Genomic DNA, 25,696 nt, shown 5'->3' on the forward strand with positions numbered 1-25,696 from the left:
CGGGCCGGGCGGCGGCCGCCGAGCAGCATGGCGGCGGAGGAGCGGCCGCCGAGCCGCCGCCGAGCCCGGCGGGGGCCGCCGCTTTTACCGCTGCTGCCGCTGCTGCTGCTCCCTTTGTTTCCCCCCGGGCTGGGGGCCGCCGCTCCGCCGGGCCGGGGGCCGCCGTGTCTCGGGGGCTGCCGTCCCGCCGCCGCGCCGCGCTGGGGGGCGGCCGCCCTTCCCCCGGGGCCGCCCGCGGCTCCGCGCCGCCGCTCCCCGCCGCGCTGCCCGCCCCGCGCCGCCCAGCCGAGACCGCGGAGGGGGCGTCGGGCGGCCCCCAACCGGCACCCGCTGTTCCCGCAGTACAACTACCAGGCAGAGGTGGCCGAGAACCAGCCCGCGGGCACGGCCGTGGTAGCGGTGGCGGCGCAGGATCCCGACGGGGGCGAGGCGGGGCGGCTGGTGTACTCCATGGACGCGCTGATGAACAGCCGCTCGCTGGAGCTCTTCAGCATCGACCCTCACGCCGGGCTCATTACCACCACCCAAGCCCTCGACCGCGAGAGCATGGAGCTGCACTACTTCCGAGTGACGGCCGCTGACCACGGGGCGCCCCGGCTGTCTGCCACCACCATGGTGGCCATCGCCGTGGCCGACCGCAACGACCACGACCCGGTGTTCGAGCAGGGCGAGTACCGGGAGACCATCCGAGAGAATGTGGAGGAGGGTTACCCCATCTTGCAGCTGCGTGCCACCGATGTCGACTCACCACCCAACGCCAACATCCGCTACCGCTTCGTCAATGAGAGGGCGGCCCACGCCGTCTTCGAGATCGACCCGCGCTCCGGGCTCATCACCACCAGCGGGCCGGTGGACAGGGAGAAGATGGAGAGGTACTCCTTGGTGGTGGAAGCCAACGATCAGGGCAGGGAACCGGGACCTCGCTCTGCCACCGTCAAGGTGTACATCACGGTGCTCGATGAGAACGATAACACGCCGCAGTTCAGTGAGAAGCGCTACATCGTCCAGGTGAGGGAGGACATACGGCCACACACCGAAATCTTGCGCGTCACCGCCACCGATTTGGACAAGGACAACAACGCACTCGTCCACTACAACATCATCAGCGGGAACAGCCGGGGCCAGTTCTCTATCGACAGCGTCACTGGGGAGATCCAGGTGGTTGCCCCGCTGGATTTTGAGGTGGAGCGCGAGTATGCCCTGAGGATCCGGGCGCAGGATGCGGGGCGCCCGCCGCTCTCCAACAACACCGGCATGGCCAGCATCCAGGTGGTGGACATCAACGACCATGCCCCCATCTTTGTCAGCACCCCTTTCCAAATCTCCGTCCTGGAGAACGCGCCTCTCGGCCATTCCGTCATCCACATCCAGGCTGTGGACGCAGACTATGGCGAGAATGCACGTCTGGAGTACAAGCTGACCGGGGTCTCGGCCGACACACCCTTTGTGGTGAACAGTGCCACGGGATGGATCACGGTCAGCGGGCCTTTGGACCGGGAGTTGGTAGAGCACTATTTTTTTGGGGTGGAGGCTCGTGATCACGGCTCTCCATCGTTATCTGCCTCTGCCAGCGTCACCATCACAGTCATGGATGTCAACGACAATCGCCCCGAGTTCACCCAGAAGGAGTACTTTATTCGCCTGAATGAGGATGCGGCTGTGGGGACCAGCGTCCTTAGTGTCACGGCAATCGATCGGGACGTGAACAGTGCCATCACCTACCAGATCACAGGAGGCAACACGCGGAACCGCTTTGCTATCAGCACGCAGGGCGGAGTGGGGATCATCACTCTGTCCCTGCCGCTGGACTACAAGCAGGAGCGGCGCTACGTGCTCACTGTGACGGCCTCCGACCGCACGCTGCGGGACAACTGTCATGTGCACATCAACATCACTGATGCCAACACGCACAGGCCGGTATTCCAGAGTGCGCACTACTCTGTGAGCATCAATGAGGACCGGCCCGTGGGCAGCACTGTGGTGGTGATCAGTGCCACAGACGATGACGTGGGGGAAAACGCTCGCATCACGTACTACCTAGAAGACAACGTCCCTCAGTTTCGCATCGATCCAGACTCTGGGGCCATCACTCTCCAGGCAGAGCTGGATTATGAGGACCAGGTCACTTACACGTTGGCTATCACAGCCAAAGACAACGGGATCCCCCAGAAAGCAGACACTACCTATGTTGAAATCATGGTGAATGATGTTAATGATAATGCGCCCCAGTTTGTCAGCACTCATTACCAGGGCGTGATCTCTGAGGACGCACCTCCTTTCACCAGCGTGCTCCAGATCTCTGCCACCGACCGGGATGCCCACACCAATGGGAGAGTACAGTACACCTTCCAGAACGGGGAGGATGGGGATGGAGACTTCACCATAGAACCCACCTCAGGGATCATTCGCACTGTCCGCAGGCTGGACCGGGAGAATGTCCCGGTCTATGAGTTGACTGCATATGCTGTGGACAGGGGCATCCCTGCTCAGAGAACTCCTGTCCATATCCAAGTGACCATTCAGGATGTGAACGACAATGCCCCTGTCTTTCCAGCTGAGGAGTTTGAGGTCTTGGTAAAAGAGAACAGCATTGTAGGCTCTGTTGTAGCTCAAATCACAGCCATTGACCCGGATGAGGGACCCAACGCCCAGATAATGTATCAAATTGTGGAAGGCAACATCCCTGAAATATTCCAGATGGACATCTTCTCTGGAGAGCTCACGGCTTTGATAGACCTGGATTATGAGACAAAACCAGAGTATGTGATTGTAGTGCAGGCCACCTCTGCCCCTTTGGTCAGCAGAGCCACGGTGCACATCAAACTCATTGACCAGAACGACAACAGCCCTGTTCTCAAGAACTTCCAGATCCTGTTCAATAACTATGTGTCCAATAAATCCAATACCTTTCCCTCCGGAGTCATAGGGAAGGTTCCAGCGTATGATCCAGATGTGTCTGACCGTCTCTTCTACACCTTTGAACGGGGAAATGAACTGCACTTGTTGATTGTAAATCAGTCGAGTGGGGAGCTGAGGCTGAGCCGTAAGCTGGACAACAACCGTCCACTCGTGGCTTCCATGCTGGTGACTGTGACAGGTAGGTGTGCAAACCTTTAAGTGCATGATTTGGGGTGTTATCCCCTGGGGGGCTTTGCACGATCCCTCTTTGCATGGCAGCCCATTGTGAATCTGTGTGGGCTGGGACTGGCAACAAGGTTTGGATGGGGAGTTACGTCAAATCGGGAAATGCTGAAGGGTCTGGGAATCTTGGAAAGGGTTGCATGCTGTAGGAGAGCATTTTGCAAAGGGGCTGAGATCACTGGTGGTGTGAAAGAACAAAGCATCGTTACTCAGCTGTGAGGATCTCATCTAGCTGCCAGCAAGACACCTTTGGAGATGCTGTCACCAGTGAATCAGTGATGTATGCCCTGGGGTGCTGGCCAAGCAAACAGTGCGTTCCTGGGGTGGCCAAGGTGGCCACGCTACTCCGAGCCCCAAGCGAGTTCTCCTCGCCAGGAAAGGATGCATTTCCTAGCTGCACTGGAGAGGGATGGGCTGGACTGCTGGAGGGTACCATTAAGCAAACAATTCAGGTCTGGGTTCTGGCCATGACATCTATTGATGCTTGTGGCTTCTAAATTTTGGGGTCTGTGTTCTGAAGTCAACTTCGCATTGCATATAATGACTGTAATGGACTTCGGAGAGAGGTGTTTAAAACTCCCATTGTGTTGCTGGAGTATCCAAATGCAGATGCTGGTGGTGGCTCCCTGGAGTGGTTAGGGGAAGCATAACGGTCACCTCTCGCTAGGAGGGGATGGGGCACAGATCAACCCAGGGCTTGTCTGAATGTGAGGCAGTGTCTCTGTGTGGAGGTGCCTGAGCTTTGCTGGCACTGCAAGCCTTTCTTTGCTTGTGGATGCATCATCTGAAATGGAGGCATCCATCCATCCAGTGCTTTGGATGATGCTCAAGGAGCAGCTCTGGGGAAGGGAGGGCAGGAGCCCTCTTTGAAGGGCCCAAACAGTGAATCACAAAGCACGCCTGAGAACTGTGCTTTAAATTGCAATTCTCCCCTGACTACCAGCTGACACCCTTCCCACCCCCTTTCTATCCAGCTTATTCAGCAAGAGGAAAAATTATTTCAAAAGATGGAGTGATGGCTCTAGCAGACCTGTTCAGGGCATGGCCAGCTCTAGCCATCGGTGGAATTAGTCTCTTTGGGGACTAATTGTAGCTGCAGGGCTGGTTGGCCCCCCACACACACGCATGCTGGTTGCTGGAGGTGGGGGCTGGTTTTGACCTTTTCAGCTTCTTTCCCAGTGTGTTTCTGCAAGCCCAGCCTCCTTGCACACTTAACCCCTCACAAAGGCAGGAGAAAATCACATTGCAAAGTCCTGCGCTGAGCTGCCTGGCAGCGAGAGGGCCCCTGCAATTAGTGTGTCGTCATCTTCTAGCAGGATGGGAGAATAGGAGAGGTGCACTAGCAGAGGGGAGAATGGAGGGGGAAGAGCCGTGCAGTGGGGGGGGGGAGAGGGGGGGAACACAGCGAGGCAGTGGGAAGCAGGTCTTTGTTGGCTCTGACAGAGCTGCGGAGAGCTGGCTTGTTGCTCCCTTCTTCATTGTTCAGGCTTCCAGCGACAGCCCCGTCCGCCCCCGGCGCCGTAGCCGTGCAGCTCCAGGGCTGCATTGTCTGCCCCAGCCCAGCTCGTTCCTCTTGAGGGAAGGCAACGAGCTCGTAGCTGGGTGCCGCTGCGCTTGGGGACTCACGGGGACAGGCCGGCCACCGCAAACCAGCGCCTTTCTGGGGGACCCACCGGGCTCAGCACCACGGACAGCTCCTCGCAGCCACGTGGGCGCCGTGCTGGAAATGGCTGCTGGCCCCGAGCCGCCCTCATTCCTGGGGCTGAGCGGCTCGGCGTCCTTCTCAAGTCAGGCACGAGTCCCAGGGCTGCCTCTCCCTTTTGCAACTTGTATCGCTTCTCTCCTCAGGAGCCCTGTCTCAGGAACCTCCTCCCTGTTAGGTCGCCTATAGCCGGAGGAGCTGACCGTGACTTGTGATGAGAAATGTGGGTTTCTGTTCCTGGTTAGGGAGTGGGTCTGGTGTCTTCTTGGTTATGATACTTCAGTCCCTGTCTTTATTGATGCTGGGAGAACGACATTCATAGCGCTGTCTCGGGAATTATGATTTACTTCTGAGAGAGAGTTCTGCAGAAGCCCTGCAGGGCTTTACTGAGGCTTGGCCATGCCATGCTGATGGCAACCAGACGTGGCAATGGGGTTCAACACAATGGCCTCCAGTGGCCTCCTGGCCTGTAGGATGGAGGAGTGGTCGAAAGTCTGAGTGCTCCCTGTTGGTGACAGGACACCAAAGTCCCTCGGGTGGGTGCTGCACAGGAGGCTTGGGAGCAGTGAGGAGGACAGGGGCGATGGGGTCTGGCCCTGGCTGTGCTGCTTTTGAAGCTGGTAGATGTCACTCTGGGAATTGCAGCTGTGCTGACCTGGCACTGCCCAGCACTGGGATCAGAGCCTCAGTCCTTTCTCCTTGTCCTGCAGGCATGTTTTGGGGTACCTCTTACTGCTGCATGAATATTCACCAGGCACCAGCTCTCCAGCCACAGGATTTAATCAGGAAGGCTGAGCATCCGTGATTAAAATACTTCCCATGGGGGTCAGTGCCTCCAGCCAGCTTTGAGTTTTCTTTTGGTAGCTTTTTTTTTTTCTTCTTTTTATCCCCCTTTCATTTACAGAGGGTCATTCTTCCAACCATCTGCTTCCTCTTGCATGGAGCTGACAAGGAGGTGGCCTTGGCTGAGAGGTGAACCTTATAGAAGGTGTTCCTGCTGAGAAATGCTAGTTCAAATTGTGTCTCGGAGTGGTGATGATGATGGAGAGCAGAGTTTCCAAAGAAACACTGGGTTTGGGGCTTGGTGAATGTAGAGTGGGAGCTGGAGTCATGGTTGATCACCCTGCGCTGCTGATGTGTGGGGCTGATGGTGTTGGAATGATGTGAAAAAACCCAGGGAGATGGGTTGCTGTCTTTTGCCAGGTTAGTGGGGTTCCTGGTGGGCCTCAGTAGATGTTTCTGGGGCCACAAAGGCGGGCGCATTGTGCTGCCTTGGAGGTGGTTCACGTGGTGTGAGGCCCTGAGGGGTGGGGAGATGGTTTCCAAGGAAAATATAGATGAAAGAGAATTAAACAAACCGGAGGTGGGCCTGGAGAAGAAGGGATGTGGAGCAGATGCTGAGACAGGGGAAGCAGGGAGACCAGCACAAAAGCCTTGGAGGCCCTGGAGGAGAGAGGAAAGAGATGGCAGGAAGAGAGTGTGGGTAAGGGCAGCACAGAGGGGGGGCCGTGGGTGAGTAAAGCACCCCGGGTGCTGGCACTGGCTCCAGTGTTTGTCCAACCTCCTGCTGGGGCTGCCTTCTGCCTGCTGCTCAGCAGCATCCTTGTTATGAGAGCTCAGTCGGCTGCCCAGATCCAGAATGAGGAAGGAACCTGGCAGTTATCTCAGAGGAGAGCCTGGTGCAGGTAGCAACCAGATTACTCCTTGGGCTACAACTTCAAGGTTTCTTAGCCAAGAATGCAGCACACTGTATTCATACACTGAGCCAGGAGGGAGGAGTCCTGCAGCACATCTCTGTTCTGTCCCGCAGATGGCATCCACAGCGTGACAGCCCAGTGTGTTCTGCGGGTGATCATCATCACAGAGGACATGCTGGCCAACAGCATCACAGTGCGCCTGGAGAACATGTGGCAGGAGCGCTTCCTCTCCCCGCTGCTGGCCACCTTCCTGGAAGGGGTGGCCACTGTGCTTGCGACGCCCAAGGAGGATGTCTTCATCTTCAACATCCAGAATGACACGGACGTGGGTGGCACAGTGCTCAACGTCAGCTTCTCGGCCCTGGCACCGCGGGGTGGGCACTACTTCAGCTCAGAGGAGCTGCAGGAGCAGCTGTACATGAAGCGCATGGCGCTGACGGGAGCCTCCATGCTGGAGGTGCTGCCCTTTGATGATAACGTCTGCCTGCGGGAGCCCTGCCAGAACTACATGAAGTGTATCTCTGTCCTCAAGTTTGACAGCTCTGCGCCCTTCATCACCTCCCCGTCCACTCTGTTCCGCCCCATCCACCCCATTACTGGCCTGAGGTGCCGCTGCCCGCAGGGCTTCACTGGCGACTACTGCGAAACGGAGATCAATCTGTGCTATTCCAACCCCTGCCTGCACGGAGGGACCTGCACGCGCAAGGAGGGCGGCTACACCTGTGTGTGCCGCCAGCACTTCAGTGGTGAGTGCCAGCCAGGGGCTCCCCAGCTGTCCCCCTCCCATGGGCTCCAGGACCATCCAAAGCAGTTTTAAGCCGGTGCCACACTAACACGATGGGAAGCTTCAGCCTTCCCCCTGAGCTTGGACAGGGAGGCCCCGCTGTCTCACTGCGCAGGATCCATCCTGGCCCCTGGGACTCTCCCCCAGTGCCTCGCAGCCACACTAGGCCCCACCAGGCCATGGAGACCTATGCCCAGCCACTGTCAGCATGGGGTGAGAGAAGGTGGCCTGTGGCTACAAGGGAGGCAGGGGAGTGCGGCAGCAGATGGTTGCCTCAGTGCTGCTCCGCTCCTGGTGAGATAAGCGGAGTCAGTGGTAATTAACCCCTGGCATTTGAAGCGTGAACAGCCATTAGCAGAAGGGTTAATGAGCTCATTTCACTGTCACTTCATGCTGTCTCCGCATCCTCCTCCTTGTGTGTGAGCAAGCAATGGGAACCAGGCCTGGGGCGTAGGGCTGAGCAATTGGTTACTGCGCTGCTGTGAGCCTCGCCAGGGCCTTTGGGTGAGCAGAGCCAGCTGAAGAGAGGCCAGGTAAACCTGGTGGGCTGGCCCTGAGGTCAGCTGTGGGCACTGAGGAAGCGGGGAGGAGTTCCCAGCCCTCCACTGGAGGTGAGCAAGGTTCAAGGTGGTCAGTGTCCTCACCCGACTGGGTTCCTCTCTACTTGGCCCAAGTGCCAGCGCCCACCTGCAGGGCTAGGGAGCTCCTGGTGCCGTGGGTGAGGAGCACACGTCCCACACTCCCCATTCTGTCTCTCACAGGTGAGAACTGCGAGGTGGACAGCCGCTCGGGGCGCTGCCAGCCCGGCGTGTGCCGCAACGGGGGCACCTGCACCAATGGCGCCGACGGGGGCTTCCGCTGCCAGTGCCCAGCGGGCGGCTTTGAGACCCCCTTCTGCGAGCTGTCCACGCGCTCCTTCCCACCACGCTCCTTTGTCATGTTCCGGGGCCTACGCCAGCGTTTCCACCTCACCCTCTCCCTCTCGTGAGTTCTCTCTCTCCTCTGCTGGTGGCCCTCTGGACCTCCTGTCCTCTCTTCCCATCCCCATGCTGGGTGCTGCCGCATGCTCCCTGCACGCACCCAGTGTTCCCACTGATTCCCTGCCCAGGTTCAGCACGGTGGAGCCTGGGGGCCTCCTGCTGTACAATGGGCGCCTGAACGAGCGGCACGACTTCTTGGCGGTGGAGATCATCCAGGGGCAGGTCCAGCTGAAGTACTCCACAGGTAGGCTTGGCCCTACCTACTGTGGGATTTGGGCCATGGGAGTTGCAAAGAGGGGGGTTCCTGCAGCTGCTGGTCACCTTGAGTTCACCTCCTGCCTGGCCACGGGTTGATTTGGAGTTGAGGACCCTCTTGGATGGGTGTTGATTGTCCAGATCACATCGGCTCTGCATGTTCAGCTTCCTGCAGCATTTATCTCTGTCCCTGCAGGGGAGTCCAGCACAGTGGTGAGCCCGTACCTGCCTGGGGGTGTGAGCGATGGGCAGTGGCACACGCTGCAGCTCCGTTACTACAACAAGGTATCGTGCCCAACTGTGCACCAGCTCTTTGTCCCCTGAGGCCATCTGTACCCACCTCAAACGGCTTGCTGTGCTCAGTGAGTGCAGTGGTGCCAGGCTCCCTGTCCTTTTCTTGCTGTAAGGTGAGCTGTGGGGTGTTTGGATCTGGGGGGACATGTGCTGCTGACACTGTGTCTTTGCTTTCAGCCCAAGCTCAGCGCCCTGGGAGTGGTTCAGGGCCCTTCCAAGGACAAGGTGGCCATCCTGACAGTGGATGAATGCGACGCCTCTGTGGCTCTGCAGTTTGGCAGTGAGATTGGGAACTACTCGTGTGCTGCAGAAGGAGTGCAGACTAGCTCCAAGAAGTGAGTTCCTCACTGGGGTGACCTGTGGTGGGGAGAGGAGCACCTGGGATGTCTTCACTCCAGGTGTCACCTCTGGATGTCAACTTCCCAACCTGGCCAGCTAGAGTTCACAGGGCTTCTCTCCTCACAGGTCCTTGGACCTCACAGGTCCCTTGCTCCTCGGAGGAGTCCCTAACCTGCCAGAAAACTTCCCTGTCTCCCACCGGGACTTTGTAGGATGCATGAGAGATCTGTACATCGACAACAAACGCATCGACCTGGCCTCCTACATTGCCAACAACGGAACCACTGCAGGTACCCGTGCCTCTGCCCGCCCTGGGAGCAGCACCAGATCTCCCTGCACCAGCAGCAGTGCCTGCCCTGTGGGCTGGAGGGAGGTGACAGGTGGGTTGAAGCTGATGTGGGTGATTTGGGTACCTTCAGGCTGCCACGCCAAGCACAGCTTCTGTGACTCCAGCCCCTGTAAGAACGGCGGCACCTGCTCGGTCAGCTGGGGGACCTATTCCTGCCTCTGTCCTGTGGGCTTCGGGGGCAAGGACTGCCGCCATGGTGAGTGAGCTGCTGGGCGTGCACAGGGGGATGCACGCAGCACAGCAGGGTGGGGTACAGGTGAGATGAGCTGGCTCTGTCATCACTGCATCTGCTGCTCTAGAATCACCAGTGCCTGGAAAATGGAGTTGCACGAGGAAAGGCCTCAGGGCAGATGGGTGGTCCCCATCCCTTCTCCTCATCTCCGCTTTCCTTTCCAGCCATGCACCATGCCCACTATTTCCAGGGCAACAGTGTCCTGAGCTGGGACTTCAAGGCAGACATGAAGATCTCAGTGCCATGGTACTTGGGGCTGGCGTTTCGGACCCGCCAGATGGACGGCGTGCTTCTGCAGGCCCATGCTGGCCAGTACACCACCCTGCTGTGCCAGGTAGGGCCACGCAGAGGACTGGGTTTCCCTCCCTGTGCTCAGAGCTCTCGGGGAGGATTGGTTGGAGGCAGCCAAAGTGGATCAGGATCTTGCTCAGTGCTGCCATTGCTGTTCTCTCTCTGCAGCTGTCTGGAGGCCTGCTCTCCTTCATGGTGAGCCGGGGCTCAGGGCGCAGCACCAGCCTTGTGCTGGACCAGCTGCAGCTGAGCGACGGGCGATGGCACGACCTCCAGCTGGAGCTGCGGGATGTCCGCAGCGGGCGGGACTCGCGCTACGTCATCACCATCATGCTGGATTTTGGGCTCTACCAGGTGAATGCTGCATGAGACCCTGGCTCTGGGATAGGAACTGTGGGGGAAGCTTTGCCTACACCCTCAGGTGTGATGGCAGTTGCACCATGTTACCCCTCTGTACATTCTGCAGGACACAGTGGTTGTTGGAAATGAACTGCATGGCCTGAAGGTGAAACACCTGCACGTGGGTGGAGTCCTCAGCTCTGGCGAGGTGCAGAATGGGCTGCGGGGCTGCATACAGGTGAGTCCACTGCTTTGAGCCTTCCTTGTCCAGGGATCTGTTGTGGTGACTGATGGGAAATGTGGGCTAGTAGCTGTTGCCAGTGTCTGTCCTGCTGGAGATGTGCTCCCTCTGAGCATTTGGGAGTTGGAGGTGCTGCGGGGGCAGCCTTTAGTCAGTGTGGCAGGGACGATGGGAAGGGTGCCTGCCTTGGGGTTTGTAGGGGCTGGGCAGACTGAAGTGTTCTGTGTTTTTCCTGGCTCTTCAACATTTTTCCTGTGTTTCAGGGGGTGCGACTGGGTGACAGCATCACTGGGACCGTGCTGCCCAAGCCCAGCCATGCCCTGCGGGTGGAGGCTGGCTGCAGTGTGCCCAGCCCTTGCGACTCCAGCCCCTGCCCAGCCAACAGCATCTGCAAGGATGAGTGGCAGAGCTACTCCTGTGTCTGCCAGCCAGGTAGGGCATGCAGCACTCTGCCACCCCATTGCTCTTCTCACTTAGAGTGAGAAGACTTCTCTGCCCTGTGACTCCCACAGCCTGCCCTTCCCTTGGGCTAGCTGTGTGCCTAGAAATCCCTGCCAGACATGTATTAGCTTTGGTGGAGGGCAGAATCCCTCCTGAGATCCACTGCGGGGTGCTCTGGCCCCTCCTGAGAAAAGGTGCTTTCTTCATGTTCTGCTCTCTGTCAACACCTTAGGGTACTATGGGGGAGAATGTGTGGATGCATGTCACCTCAACCCCTGCAAGAACAAGTCGGTGTGTCGCCGCAGGCCGGGCTCACCTCTGGGCTACGTGTGTGAGTGCGGAGGGAACTTTTTCGGGCAGTACTGTGAGCACAGGTGAGATGTGTGGCACACGGCAGGGCCTCCAGTGCCTGGCTCTGTGCTGTTCTCCCATCCCAGCTGTGTGACACCTTGCTGCTACCCTGCTCCTTGAAGCTGCTGGGCAGGCGGGCTGTGGCAGAAGGCCCAGGAAATTGGGTTGGTGTAACACTGGAGGTGTTTCTCTCCTAGGATGGACCAGCAGTGTCCGAAGGGCTGGTGGGGGAACCCCTCCTGTGGACCATGCAACTGCGATGTGAGCAAGGGCTTTGACCCTGACTGCAATAAAACCAACGGGCAGTGCCACTGCAAGGTGAGGGGCCGTGACTCACCTGCATCCCCGGAGCCCTCTTTGTCCTTCTTCTTGTCCGCTCCTCAGGGCTGGCAGCTGCTGAGGTGCTGCTTTCTGTGCCTGTTCCATGCTCACCTCCTGTCTGCAGCCCTTCTGGCCCAGCAAGTTGACAGTAGGGACAGTAGGATGCTTGCAAACAAGGATCTCTGTGATGAGTCCCTGATGAGCACCCAGAGAGGAGAGCAAGACCCTTTTCAGCTCCCACTCACATGGCTCCCAGGCTCCTGCTCTCCCCATGGGCTGTCTGATGGCCGTCCCCATCTCCCTGCAGGACTTCCACTACCGCCCCAAAGGCAGCGACACCTGCCTGCCTTGTGACTGCTACCCAGTGGGCTCCTCCTCACGCTCCTGTGACAAGGAGACCGGCAGGTGCCACTGCAGGCCTGGAGTCATCGGCCGCCAGTGCAACAGCTGTGACAGCCCCTTTGCTGAGGTGACACCCAGTGGCTGCAAGGGTGAGTGGGGAGGTGGCATGGCACCGGCACCGTGGGGCTTGGTGTGAGCTGCCCACTGTGACTGGTCCTTGGGGTGTTTGTCTCTGCAGTGCTCTATGATGGATGTCCCAAAAGCCTGAAAGCAGGCGTGTGGTGGCCTCAGACCAAGTTTGGCTTCTCGGCTGTGGTGCTGTGTCCCAAAGGCTCCTTGGGTGAGTGAGGGGTGCCATGAGGTTGGGAGAATCTCACTGCTGTGCAGGAGCTGTTGCAGCCCCAGCAAGGTCACCCCAAGCTGTCTCAGTCCCATCTAGCTGGTCTGGAGGGCTGGGAGATAGAAAATGGAGAAGGAAGCACCAAGCTGAGGGCAAGCAGAGGGGGCTGGTGCAGGACTGGGAGCCCCTGTAGGGTTGGTGCTGTCACCCAGCCTCCATCCCCAGGTCTCTCTGTCACCTCTCAGTTTCAGCCAGGCTGGGGTCAGGCCTGACACTACAGCTGGGCACACGTAGCACCTGGTGCTGCACAGCTGGGCCCCTTCTGAGCGCTGTGCGGGGAGCAGGGCATGGCGTGCCACTCGGTGAGTTCCTTGGGTGGAAGTCACAGCCCCGCTTGGAGAAGGCCGTCCTGGTTGATGGCAGAGGTGTGAGCAGGGTGTGTGGGACTGCAGGGCAGCGCGAGCCCCAGGGGACAATACAAACCCTGTCCTTCTCCAGCCGTTCGCCCTGGGAAGAGGCAGGTTCGGCTCCTAACTGTTGTCGCTTCTCTCCCTGGTTCTCTCGCCATCCGTGCTCAGGTTTGAGGGGTGCAGGTAAGGTTGTTCCCACCTCCTTCCTTCCCTGCTGTAAGGGCTGCACCACATGGTTTTCCTTCCCTGCTCCCTGCCTGGCACCCTGCACACCCCTGCACTTTTCCCGCTGCTTCTGGAACCACCGAGTATCTCCTCAATGCTTTGCCTGGCCTCACCGCTCCTACGCACCGCTTCCCTGCTCCCAGCACACTAACAGCACTGAGCTGGCTGTAGCTGCATGCAGTCCCTGCTACCCACTGTCCTGCAGCATGGGCTCTGGGTGGCACGGAAGGCTACTGTGCTCTGCCCCGTGGCTGGGACATGTGCTGGCTGTCCTGGTGGGCATCTGCTTGCTTAGGCTGGGAGGGGAAGGAGCTCTGTGGGCTGGAAGGAGGGAGATGCTTGGTGTGAGAGAGCAAGGACAGAGCTGATGCACAAAGCTCAGCACAAGGTCCTGCTGTCTGGCTGGCAGGCCAAGTGCAGGCATCCCAGGGTCAGATCCTGCCCAGATCTACAGCTGAGCCAGGCTACAGATACCGGCACGGTCCTGTTCTGTGCTGGAAGAAAGGCCAGCAGCACAGGTGTTGCTTTGTTCTCTTTGCTCCTACCTGCAGTGGCATTGGTCTCTGTGCTGATGCTGCTGGGGAGAGGGTATTTGAGATGGACAGCTGGGAACTGAGGATAGTGATGGGCACTGGGCCTTGGGATCTTCTGCAGGCTCCCTCACCCCTCCCTGGGCGTGCTGCTGCCTTCTTCACACCATGGGCTTGGGTGAGCTCCCCTGCCCTAGCGCTTTCCTCAGGAGGGTCTTGGGTACTGGGATCACCCCACTTCGTGTGTCTAATAGCATGCATGGTGATGATCCTGGTGTGAGTGGTACTTAACAGCCGGTCCCTTGTCATTTCTGGTATCTCTGCTGCTGTCCAACAGTGCTGGGGCACCAACCAGGGATTGGTACCCAGTGCTGGCTGCTGTACCCTCTAGGAGTGCACCACCATCTCCAGGGCAAGTTCACCTGCTGTTGCACTCCTGGAGCAGCTTTCCCACACATAGAAGGGCCTCAGCAGATGTTGCAGTCTGCCAGTCAGGGAGAGCCTGGAGTTGCCTGGGCTTCTGTAGACTGGGATCATATGTGCCCTAAGGACACAGGCACAGCTCACCAGGGATTTCTCCAGCCAGAGCCTTACCAGGTCACTCCCCCTTGCATTGCTGTGTAATGGTGTCTGGTGCTATGCAGGCTGTGTGCTCAGAGCCCAACTCATGGCAGCAGCTCACAGAGGAGGTGCAGACCAAGGGTGGAACAGCTGCAGTTCTGCACAGCAGGAAGATGGCTCTGGGGTGCACCAGGCTCTTCCTGTTGCTTACCACTGCTGCTCTTTGGGGTTAACTGGTGCAGAGTTCTGCTGGGGGTTGCAGCTGGGGAGCTACATGTCCTGCACCCTCCGATTTGCTCTTCCTCCTGGTTTCAGGTTCAGCTGTCAGACACTGTGATGAGGAGAAGGGCTGGCTGGAGCCAGATCTCTTCAACTGTACTTCACCTGCCTTCAAGGAACTCTCCATGCTGGTAATCCCCCCCTTACTTCTGCAGCCCTGATGAGGCAGGAGCTGTAGGAACCAGAGCTCACAGCTAGGAGCTCAGCTCTCCATGGCTCTTAGCGTAGGAAAGGGCCTTGCAGTGGGACTTGCAGCACCCCATACCCCAAACTCTTGGAACTGTAATGCCCTCCAGGGAGGAACCTGCTGATGAGTTAATCCTCTCCTTTCTTCTCACTGGCAGCTGGAGGGCTTGGAGAGGAATGAGACTGAGCTCAACACGATTGAAGCCAAGAAGTTGGCCCACCGCCTCCGGGCGGTGACAGACCACATGGACCACTATTTTGGCAATGATGTGCACATCACCTACCGCCTGCTGTCCCGCCTGATGGCCTTTGAAAGCCGGCAGCATGGCTTTGGCCTGACAGCCACGCAGGATGCCCACTTCAATGAGGTGAGAGCTTCCCTTAAATTAGAGTGCCTTCTGATGCTGCTCTGCTCTGTCAGCCACCTGGGTCTGTGTAGGGACTGAGGATATCACAAGACTGCTTTAGGAGCTCTGGGCTCCTCAGTACTGCATAGGCATTGACCCATAGAGGTGAGACTGCTGGAGGCCACCTTCATGGCCAAGGCTGGAGCACGAGAGGGATGAGGAAAGGCAGAGAGCACCAGGTTTGCTCAGTGTGGGGGAGGGAAAGCGAAAGAGGGGTCTTAATCCCTAATGGAGGGGTGCAGAGAAGACGTCTTTGCATGACACTTGCTGATGGGTGGGTGTCCATCGTAAGGGAAACTACCATGTTTGTGCAGCAAACTTGGTAGAGGGCACAGTGCCAGCAGCCCGTGAGCGGTCAGGCTGTGTCCCAAGGGCTCACCGCATGCTCTGCTGTCTCTCCCATGCAGAACCTGTTGCGTGCAGGCAGCTCTGTGCTGGCGCCTGAGAACCGGGAGCACTGGGCCATGCTGCCGCACAGCGAGCACGGCAGTGCCAGCCTGATGGAGCAGCTGCGGGACTACTCGGGCACGCTGGCCAGCAACATGAAACTCACCTACCTCAACCCTGTTGGTGTCATCACCCCCAACATCAGTGAGTAGGAGCCAGCTGGTGGTGGGGCCTGGCTGGGGTTGTGCAGAGCACGCCTCCATCACCCTGTACTGGGGGGCTGAACCCCTACAACAGGGCAGGGATCTGGACTGGGAAGGAGCGCTGTGGATGTGTGAATCTCACATCACGCCCAAACATAGAACTTTCCCTGTGGCTCCTGCAGTCCCTTTGCCTGCATCACCCACCTGGAGTGTGTGCTCTCCAGATGGCTGCCTTAGAGATGCCTCTCACTCCCTCACTCTTCTGCAGTGCTGAGCATCGACCGCATGGAGAACCACTCACACATCCGTCGGCGCTACCCTCGCTACCACAGCAGCCTCTTCCGTGGCCAGCCTGCCTGGGACCCCCACACCCACGTTGTGCTGCCACTGTCAGTGCTGAGCCCCCCAAAAGCTGAAGGTGAGCGTCGTTTGGGGAATGCCGCGTGCTGGCCTTGCCTGTTCTTACCATCCCCTTCTGTGCCTCAGCTGTCCCCACATCAGTGCCCACGGTGCCTGGGGGTGAAGGAAACTACACTGTGGAGAGCTCCTCCCCAAGGCAGGCACTGCCAGAGCCTGAGCCTGCTCTCACCGTCATCATCCTCATCATGTACCGCACGCTGGGGGGGCTGCTACCTGCACGCTACCAGGTGGATCGTCGCAGTGTCAGGTACGTCCTCCTCTTCACCCTCCGTGAGCAGTGGTAGAAAGAGGCTGGCTGGACTGGCAGCCACAGAGTCTGTTCAGTAGCCACAGTTTGGTTCGCAGCCTGTCCCTGCCATGGAATTACTATGCTCCATGTTTCCTGACCCCTTAGTGTGGGTTCAGTAGAACTGTTCCTTCCGAGATGTCAGCACAGGGCCTTGGGATGCCCCAGGGAGGGCTGCAGCCCCCAGGTATGGTGATGGTAGAGCTCTGTTGCTCCTTGCAGGCTCCCCAAGAATCCTGTGATGAATTCCCCCATTGTGAGTGTGTCTGTGTTCAGCAATCACACCTTCCTGCGGGGGCCCCTGGACACCCCACTCGTGCTGGAATTTCGCCTGCTGGAGACGGCCAACAGGAGCAAACCTCTCTGTGTCCAGTGGAACCACTCCAGCCCGTGAGTTGAACATGGCTGGGCACAGTTCTGTGCCACAAGCTGCTTGCTCTGAGCTGCTTTCCATGGGCAGCTCCTAGTTCCCAGAGCCTCCTGGGCTCTGAATGGAGAGCATTGAGGTACAGGGGCTTCCACCCTCTTGCAGGGGATTAATTCCTTCTGGGAGGGCACAGTGGAGTCCCAGCAGTGCTCTGACTCTGGTATTTCAGCTGTGAGAGTGCTGGTAGAAAAGCCTCGCCAGTGGGCTGTTTGCAATTCCCTTCACATATACCACAATGTCTTCTCCCCTGAATATTATCTGCTTTTTGGTGGCCACAGGACAAACCCATTGGGCTTCTGGACAGCCAGGGACTGTGATCTTGTGTACCGAAACACCACGCACGTCCACTGCCAGTGTTCCCAGTTTGGCACCTTTGGGGTTCTGATGGACAGCTCGCATCGAGAGGTAAACTGAGCCTGCAGGGCTGTGGGCAGCAGTGGGGGTTTGTTAGCCACCAAGATATGCAGCAACAGGCTGTGTGGGGCACAAACAGAGTTTGAGAGCTTCCTGAGTCTCCCTGTAACACTGCCTTTGGCCTTTGTTTCTCTGCTGCTGCAGCAACTAGAAGGTGACCTGGAGACGTTGGCAATTGTCACCTACTCCTTGGTGTCTCTCTCCCTTGTGGCCCTGCTGCTGACCTTCTCCTTCCTGACCTGCCTCAAAGGCCTCAAGTCCAACACACGTGGCATTCACTCCAACATATCAGTCACTCTCTTCTTCTCTGAGCTGCTCTTCCTCTTGGGCATCAACCACACTGAAAATCAGGTCTGTGGGCTGCACACTATGGGGCTGGGAGGGAGGTGTGGCTGGTGCAGTTAGTGGTGGGGCTGTCTCTGAATGGTTTTTGTTTCCCCAGTTTCTTTGCACAGTGATTGCCATCCTCCTCCACTGCTTCTTCCTTTCCACCTTCGCCTGGCTCTTCGTCCAGGGCCTCCACATCTATCGCATGCAGACCGAAGCTCGCAATGTCAACTTTGGGGCCATGCGTTTCTACTATGCCATCGGCTGGGGAGTGCCTGCCATCATCACCGGTAGGAGCTGCTTGTCCCGTGGCCATGCCAAAAGCACCAGTTCTCAGCAGCCTCCTGAGCCCCTGGTGTCACCTTGGTGGGGTGTGAGGCCACAGCCAGCCATTTGGGTTGTTTGTGTGGTCCTAAAAGAGGGTGTGCAGGTGGGGAGGGGAGGGGGGCTGTGCTGTGCAGCTGAAAACATGTATCACAGGCTGTTGTCTTGACTTCTGAGGACAACTGATCCCTCATTGTGTTTCTGAATGGCTCCCTCAGTAGGCATGGAGCACCTGCTAGGTCTGGAGCTGTCCTCTCCCTTCTTTCCCTAGGGCTGGCTGTTGGCCTGGATCCTGAGGGCTATGGGAACCCTGACTTCTGCTGGATTTCCGTTCATGATAAGCTGGTCTGGAGTTTTGCAGGCCCCATTACTGTCGTCATTGTGGTAAAACCCTGTCCTGTTTCACCCAAAGCCCTCTCCTGCCTCCCTTCTCTGCACCACAGACACTTGCCCCTTCCCTGGCTGCCCACTGCCTGCTCCCTTCTCTGTACTCCCTCTGTTAGAGCCCCTTTCTGTCCCTCCTGGCACCAGCCAAACCTGGGGGAGGCCAGAGCTCGGGTGTGAAGGGGCAAGGAGGGGAGCTTCACATGGGCCTGGTGGACCTGGAATCTGCTCATGCTCTGCCCTGGGGGTATCAGGTCAGAGCCAGCCTTTGGCACGGCTTCTAATCAGTGCCAACGCTTTCAGATGAATGGGGTGATGTTCCTGCTTGTGGCCAAGATGTCCTGTTCCCCAGGCCAAAAGGAGACCAAGAAGAAATCGGTTCTGTGAGTATTAGTGGCCAAATTCCCAGCAGAGCTCCTGCAGCTCTTAGTTTTCAGCATTTTCAGTGATCATTCCTCCCTCTTCCACCATTGTGGAGTGCCGCTCAGTGCATCTTTCAGTCTTGCAGCCACTCTCTTCTCCCACCTGGTGGCTGTGTTAACTGTTCCTAAAATTCCCTATCTCCGTGCTGCCCTGCCAGCCTGTCCCTCTCCCCTGCTTGCCCTGACAGCCATCCCTCACATCTACTCACACTGGCTCTCAGCACCTGCTGCTTCTTCTCCTCAATGCTCCTTCTGAAACCATTCCCCACTCACCCTCCTCTGGGAGCTTGGCTCAGCTGCTCTCTGTGGCTCCAAACGATCCGTGTCATTTGGGCCCTGCGTTTGCCATGTGTGCTTCAGAAGGGAAGGGCCTGCAGTCAGGAGTGAGCAGCACTGCTGTGCTGAGCGGTGCCTGCAGTGGGGCAGAATGGAGGGCTGGGCAGGAGGAGACCTTCCCCTCTGAATCTCTGTCTGCAAGCACTAAACTGTAGATTAACAACATGCGCTAACCTCTGTGTGTGTGTGTGCCTGTCTGTCTCTCTCTCCCTCCAGCATGACGTTACGGAGCTCCTTTGTTCTGCTTCTAGTTATTAGCGCTACCTGGCTCTTTGGCCTCTTGGCTGTCAACAACAGTGTCCTGGCTTTCCACTACCTCTACACTGTCCTCTGCAGCCTCCAGGTAATTGCCCAGCCTCCACCAGGGCAGGCTCACAGGGCAAAAGTAATTTCTGTGCCCCCATAATCAGCCTGAGAATTGTGGGGGGGCTTTGCAGAGACCGTGAGCACCTTCAACAGGGGTGCAAGGGATGTGCAGCACCCAGGTACTGACCTGCTGGCTGCTCCAGGCCCTGTGTACTGCTGCTGGGGAGGAGGTTGGCACCTGGCTTCCCCAAGGCTCCTTGCTGAGGATACCTACGTGGGGCTGATGGTGCTGCAGGGGACCCTGACAGCCACTCCTCAAGCACTGCCTGCCTCACAGACACCTTGGCCCTTCCTTCCTCTCCCGTGACCACTGGCCCGGGGGCTTGTGTTTATAGCCCTCAACTGCCAACCCCTCCTGTCCCTGCTGCAGAGTGCCAACCTCCTGTGAGGGGCTCTCCCTGCAGCCGTCGTGCTCATGGCTTTTCTCCCTGCAGGGCCTGGCTGTGCTGGTCCTCTTCTGTGTGCTGAATGAGGAGGTGCAAGAAGCCTGGAAGCTGGCCTGCCTTGGCAAGAAGGGGCAGAGTGAGGAGACTGCTCGGAGCACGCAGGTAGGTGGGCACCTGGAGAGCTGGGGACTAGCTGCTTGTTGGGAGATGAAGGGATGTCCCTTCTTTACTGAGGGGTGGGACAGGAAGGTCGTTTTCTGTGCTGCACCTCGTTAAAAGTCCATGCCTCTCTCTCTGCTTCACCAGGGCCCCAATACCTACAACAACACGGCGCTGTTTGAGGAGAGCGGGCTCATCCGTATCACCCTGGGGGCTTCCACCATCTCATCGGTGAGCAGCGTGCGCTCTGCCCGCACCCACTCCAGCCAGCGGGGATACCTCAGGTAGGCACGGCGCAGGATGCCAGGAGCACCCAGGCAGAGCCGAGGGCTCGTGCTGGTGTCACTGCTTGGACCCTGTGTCTTTCAGAGACAACATGACAGCACGTCAGGGCTCAGCTCTGGATCACAGCCTGCTGGGTCACGCTGGCCCCACAGACATTGATGTGGCTATGTTCCACCGTGATGCTGGGGGAGGTAAGCACCTGGGTTAGGGTCTAACCCGAGGTATCCCAAATTAGCTCTGGCTTAAATTATTCCCTGTGTAGGCTGTGACTGCGTGGTTATGTCCTCCCACTGGTGTTTGGCTGTGACTCCCAACTAGGCTGCTAATAAGAATCAGCAGCTTTGTCACTTAGCACAGCCTCCTCCTGGACAGATAGGAAAGGGCATAACTAGTTTCCAGAGAGCTAAAAACGAAGGAGGCAAGAATTGTCCTTCCAATTTGCACTGATGATAAGTCTCACCCACTCTCTTTCCAAATGTCACCCCAACACACACCGTGTCCATACAGACCAGGACTCGGACTCAGACAGTGACCTGTCTCTGGATGAGGAACGCAGCCTCTCCATCCCGTCATCAGAAAGTGAGGAGAATGTGCGCCTGCGGGGCCGCTTCCCGCGCCAGTTCAAGCGTGCAGCACACAGTGAGCGCCTCCTCACCAACCCCACAAACACTGCTCCCAAAGGCAAGTTCCTTTCCCCCCCTAGACTTTGGCAGGGGTCTGCTGTACCTTGGGGTGGCATGGGGGAAGGGCTGTGCCTTGCCACGGCTTCATTACCCCTCACAGAAGAATTCTCTCCTTCTCTGGCGGTGTGTCCTTCTCCAGATGTGGATGGCAACGACCTCATGTCGTACTGGCCGGCTTTGGGCGAGTGTGAAGTTCACCCCTGCTCCCTACAGAAGTGGGGCTCTGAGCGGAAACTGGGGTTTGACATCAACAAGGATGCGGCCAACAACAATCAGCCAGACCTGGCCTTGACCAGTGGAGATGAGAACTCCCTCACCCAGACACAACGGCAGAGAAAAGGTAACAGCCTGAGGGCAGCCTGGCCTGTCCCTGGTGGATGTGGCCCCAAAGGCTCAGCATTGCATCTGTTTTTTCATGTCCTTGGGGAGGTTTATCTCCCATAGCTCTCATGCTTTTTTCACTGCTCTGCAAAGACGTGACTTCTCTTTCTGTCTGATTAGGGATTTTGAAGAACCGCCTCCAGTACCCTCCAGCTCTGCAGGGCTTGCCGTCTGTCGGCAGGATGACCAATGAGCTGTCCTGGTACAAGACCTCCACGCTGGGTCACAGGGCTGTCCCCGCTGCCTCCTATGGCAGGATCTACTCTGGGGCTGGCAGCCTGTCGCAGCCAGCCAGTCGGTACTCATCTCGGGAACAGCTTGACATGCTGATGAGGAGACAGATGTCCCGGGAGCAGCTGAGCAGGAACAACTCAGGAGAGTGTTTGGAAACGGTGCCCAGCCGGCACGCGTCCAGGGAGGAGCTGGACACTATCCCCAGCAGGCACGGGTCTACTGAACACCTAGAAAATCTCCCCAGCAGACATGGGTCAAGGGAAAACTTGGATCTACTTGCTCCTAGGGCCAGTCAAAGAGATCATGGGAACACACTGCCCCGGAGGCAGGGCTCCAGAGACCACCTTGAAACTTTACCCTGCAGATTTGGGTCAAGAGATCAGCTAGACTGTGGGCTGGTAAGAGAAGTCTCAAAAGAGTGGCTAAATACATTGCCAAGTAGGCAAGGGTCCAGAGACCGCATAGACAGATTGCCAAGTCGAGATACTTCTCGAGAACAATTGGATTTGCTTTCTAGAAGACAACCTTCAAGGGACCAACTAGCATCATCTAGACAAACTTCAAGAGAGCAGCTGGACTTTCTCTCCAGAAAATCAAATTCCAGAGAGCCTCTGGGTACAGTGCCTAGCAGGCAGCCCTCACAGGAGAATCTGGGGAGTCTCTCTAGGAGACAGCTCTCTAGGGAAAGCCTGGAACCGCTCTCTAGGAGGCAGCCTTCTAGAGAGAACCTGGAGGCCATCCCCAGCAGACATCCTTCCACTGAACAGTTAGATATCCTATCTTCCATCCTTGCTTCTTTTAACACCTCTGTCCTGTCCTCGGTGCAATCTTCCAGCACGCCTTCAGGCCCCCAGATCACTGCCAACCCTTCTGCCATGCAGACCTTGACGCCCTCTGGAATGTGCCCCTCAACGCCTCACTCCAGCACCTCTCACAGCATTTCAGAGTTGTCGCCAGACTCAGAGTAAGTGTATCCTTCCTCAGCCATGTCTTGGGCACTGTCTGTCTGCCTGGCTTCTTCCCTCAGGGGTTCAGCTTGGAGGGGAGGGCCACGTATCTCACTGTCACTGCTGCTATCCATCCCTGTTCCGTTCCCTCTTTCCTCTTCCCTGAAGTCAGGGATTTGGACACAGTAGCATGGGTTTCTGTTCCCATATGGTGAGGCAGCAGGGAGTGCAGCTGGAGCCCAGGGGAGTGCTGTGTCTTAATGCTGCTTTTCTTTTCTCCGAGAAGAATAATGAGAAACGAAGGCCATTCCTGAGGGGCTGAAGACATCCAGAAGAGAGATAGAAGAGGCAGGGCCATTTGCCTAGCCAGACACTACCAGCCAAGGTTTGGCATCCCCAGGGGCAGGGGCAGGGGCAGAACTGATGGCGGTCAGAGGCCCAAAAACCAGCTCTGCCTTCCCTGCCCTCCGGGCTGAGGGGCTGGCACCCAACCACCCACCTCCGGAGCCTCCAGGCTCTCTGCCGCTCTGCTCCCTTTGCCTGCCTGATGTGAGAGGTATAGCAGGAGCCTGCTCAGGGGAGAGTTGTGTTGAGACCCCTGGGGCTGAACTCTTCCTTTGCAACCCATTTCTACATGGGATGCGCACGTGTGTATGGGTGTATGTGTGTGTGTGTGTGTGTGTGCATGCATGGAGCAGGGGCAGGGGGACAGAAATGGAGCCCAGGACATGAGGGTGGAGGAGGGTTTTTCTACCTTTTTGTATCTTTGTAATCAGAGAGAAGAGAAATTTCTATGGTTATTTTTGCGGGTGGTCTGTTTCCAGGACCTGGGGCGTCTGTCTGCTAGCAGCCCTTCTCTGGCTTCCGTCGGGTGCTAGGGACTAGAGGACTGTAGGGACAGTGCTAAGCAGACCTCATGGCTTTGCCAGCTTCACTCAGTCCCCTCCCTGAAGCAGGCAGTGAGTGCCCTCTGTTCCTTGCCCCACATTTCCCCAGGTGTCTCAGCAGGGTCCTCCTGCTGTTCTGCATCCCTCAGTGCCCTACAGCTGTGCTGGCCCTGCAGCCCAGCCTCCCTCAGCCCTCTCTGGTGTGGGGCTGCCCCTGTCCATGATCTGGGGCAAGAACAAGGGTTTCAGGCACAAAGCTGGGTGGCCCTGGCACTGCTTGGGCAGCTCAAAAGTAGGCTGGGCTGTTTTGGTGCCAGGCAGCCAATGAACATCTGTAGGAATTCTCTGGTCTTTTGGACAGGCATCGCCTGCAGAAGCTGTTTCTAGCTGGTTCCTTGCAGACTCTGTGCATGCAGGCCCTGCTGGCAGAGAACCCCTGCACCGGGCAGCCTGGATGGAGACAGAGACAAATGGCATTTTGCCCTTTGGAAATTCTGGAAAGGCTGCTCTGCATGCTTCTTTGTTAAGCCAGGGCCCCCACCATCCCCACCAGCTGGCTCTCCTCTGTGCCTACACTCGGAGCGGGGCCCCTGGCTTGGGGGGCTGACACACTCCCCTTGGCCCACCCAGAGAGGCCATGCCCCTGCTCAGCTGTCCCCGGGTGCCACCAGGGCCGTGGTGCTCACTGCCTTACTGCCACCCCACTGCCATGCCTCGCAGCCTGGGATGTTTACACGGGAGGATTTGTGCTGCTGTCCTCCAGGGCTCTTCCCGGGCAGGCCAAGGTCTCGGGTCGGGGAAGGCCTTGGGCCTGCTCCTGGCACGGAGCTTAGCAGCTCCACAGGCCCGTCTCCCCGCTGACATGTTTACACACCCTATGGGACCGCTCGTTTACATGTTTCTCTCCAGCTTGGGCAAGGGGACCGCAGCCCGCTAGTGCCAAATGGAGAGCAAGAGACAAGTGCCAAAAAGTAATTAAGACATGGTGGAGCTGATGGCATCGGGGCGGCTGTGCCTGTAGTACAGGGCCAGGCAGGGAGCAGGGCAGCCTGCATGGCTGTGGCTCAACCCCAGTGTGATGCTGTTACCTGGGCTCTGGGAGCACCCTCCTTGGGTTTGGATTTGTTCCTTTGGGGATTTGGTTTTGGTTGTTGTTTTGGGTCTTTTTGTTCTGTCTCCATATCCCAATCCTCTGGGCAGGGAGATGCCCATGCTCCCTCCCTGGCTGTGTAAAAGTGTATCATGGAAGCGCCAGATTTGGAAATAAAAGTCTATAAAATGGCACCCGGCTCTGTTTTCTCTCCTTGCACCCATGGGAACTTACCGCCATCCCTTGGGCTGGAAGAGGTCTCCAGTCCTGGGTGAGGGGCTTCCCGGAGTGGAGTCAGCTGCTGCAGTGCCCTTGGCTCTGGGCTGTAGGGGAATGGCAGTGGCCAGCACTCGTGTCCAGCAGCCTGGTGAGGCCACAGGGAAGTAGAGCAGGCACCAAGCATGATCATGTTTCTTCCGTTCCTCCCTTGCTTACTGACGGAGGGAAAAGAGCATGTGAGCAAAGGGCAGTATTGACCCACAGCACTCAGAGCAAGGGTTGCTGTCAACCAGTATTCTCCCTCCCCTGCTCTCTTTATTGGGGGCTGAGCCTGATGGAGGCTGGGGCCGAGCCTGAGCCCCAGGCGCTGCCACTGTTCCCATTCCATGGGTGGTGCACGCTGGCAGCCCCTAGGTCCTGCCGTGCTAATGGGCCTGGGGACCTGGCTGGCAAGGGAGGGCTGCTGGGAACACTTGGGAGGCAGGGCTATGGTCAGGTGGCCCAGTGGCCGTGGGCTGGGTGTGCCAGTGTCAGACAGGGGCCAGCAACTGGAGTGATAAGGAGGCAGTAAATGGTATCTGGTGCTATCAGTTGCTATTAGATGAGGCCTGTGACAGCCTCCTATTTAGTGCCAGGTGAGCAAATAATCAGTGTGAGCAAGTGAGCAGGCACCGAGAGATGTCGGGATGCTGCAGAGACCAAAGGGTGTGTATTTGGTGCTGTTGTTGCTGAAAGCTGGATGAGCAGTCTGCGTGCAATGGCCATGGTGATGGGTCATGCCGAATGTGTGATTGCCATGGGCAGATTCCTTGCCTGTGGAATGGGATGGGAACAGGCTGCTTTGACCCTGGAGATTGTGGTCCTGTCCCACCACGAAGAGCCACTGGGACTCCCCAACTCCTGCTGTGCCCTGCCCGCTGACTTCACACTACATGGGGTCGGGGCCAGTTAGCCCAGTCCATGGCTGGCTGTGTTTCTACTGTGCATCTGGGCCAGGCATAGTTTGGAAGCACTCCAGAAATAACGGCAATAGAAGGAACGCAGGAAGGTGTGAAAGAGTTCGATGGTACCCGACGGGGAACTTTGGAACAA

The 25,696-nt window shown here is 57.8% G+C and overlaps 1 protein-coding gene across 4 annotated transcripts; it reads left to right on the forward strand.

Moving 5' to 3' along the window:
• The first annotated feature begins 27 nt into the window (after positions 1 to 27).
• CELSR3 (cadherin EGF LAG seven-pass G-type receptor 3) lies at positions 28 to 24,575 on the forward strand. 4 transcript variants are annotated; one of them, XM_052678436.1, is made up of 36 exons: positions 28 to 3,097; positions 6,654 to 7,286; positions 8,086 to 8,308; positions 8,433 to 8,548; positions 8,756 to 8,844; positions 9,031 to 9,188; positions 9,319 to 9,482; positions 9,612 to 9,737; positions 9,938 to 10,107; positions 10,233 to 10,418; positions 10,531 to 10,641; positions 10,908 to 11,076; positions 11,318 to 11,459; positions 11,634 to 11,754; positions 12,065 to 12,248; positions 12,338 to 12,439; positions 13,018 to 13,032; positions 14,481 to 14,575; positions 14,789 to 14,998; positions 15,445 to 15,628; positions 15,896 to 16,045; positions 16,114 to 16,294; positions 16,556 to 16,723; positions 17,039 to 17,165; positions 17,319 to 17,525; positions 17,617 to 17,791; positions 18,097 to 18,209; positions 18,513 to 18,592; positions 19,184 to 19,310; positions 19,768 to 19,881; positions 20,026 to 20,162; positions 20,248 to 20,354; positions 20,671 to 20,844; positions 20,986 to 21,186; positions 21,348 to 22,425; positions 22,695 to 24,575. In XM_052678436.1, exons 1-36 carry the CDS (start codon positions 28 to 30, stop codon positions 22,720 to 22,722), a joined length of 9,435 nt encoding a protein of 3,144 aa, XP_052534396.1. In that variant the 3' UTR covers positions 22,723 to 24,575. The 4 variants fall into 4 exon arrangements, 2 of the variants coding, with proteins under 2 accessions (XP_052534396.1, XP_052534397.1); XM_052678437.1 differs by lacking the exon at positions 13,018 to 13,032; XR_008205599.1 differs by lacking the exons at positions 19,184 to 19,310; positions 20,248 to 20,354; positions 20,671 to 20,844; ... (1 more) ...; positions 21,348 to 22,425; positions 22,695 to 24,575 and having other exon boundaries at positions 20,026 to 20,130.
• Positions 24,576 to 25,696: the final 1,121 nt, after the last annotated feature.

Source organism: Tympanuchus pallidicinctus, unplaced genomic scaffold, assembly GCF_026119805.1.
Source record: "Tympanuchus pallidicinctus isolate F22 unplaced genomic scaffold, pur_lepc_1.0 scaffold17, whole genome shotgun sequence".
Classification (NCBI taxonomy): Eukaryota; Metazoa; Chordata; class Aves; order Galliformes; family Phasianidae; genus Tympanuchus; species Tympanuchus pallidicinctus.

Coding starts and splice junctions, on each gene's coding strand:
- CELSR3 (XM_052678436.1), top strand. CDS start 28: ATGGCGGCGGAGGAGCGGCCGCCGAGCCGCCGCCGAGCCCGGCGGGGG. Junction 17,792..18,096: donor AGTGCCTGCCATCATCACCG/GTAGGAGCTGCT, acceptor TTCTTTCCCTAG/GGCTGGCTGTTGGCCTGGAT. Junction 20,163..20,247: donor AGCCAGCGGGGATACCTCAG/GTAGGCACGGCG, acceptor TGTGTCTTTCAG/AGACAACATGACAGCACGTC.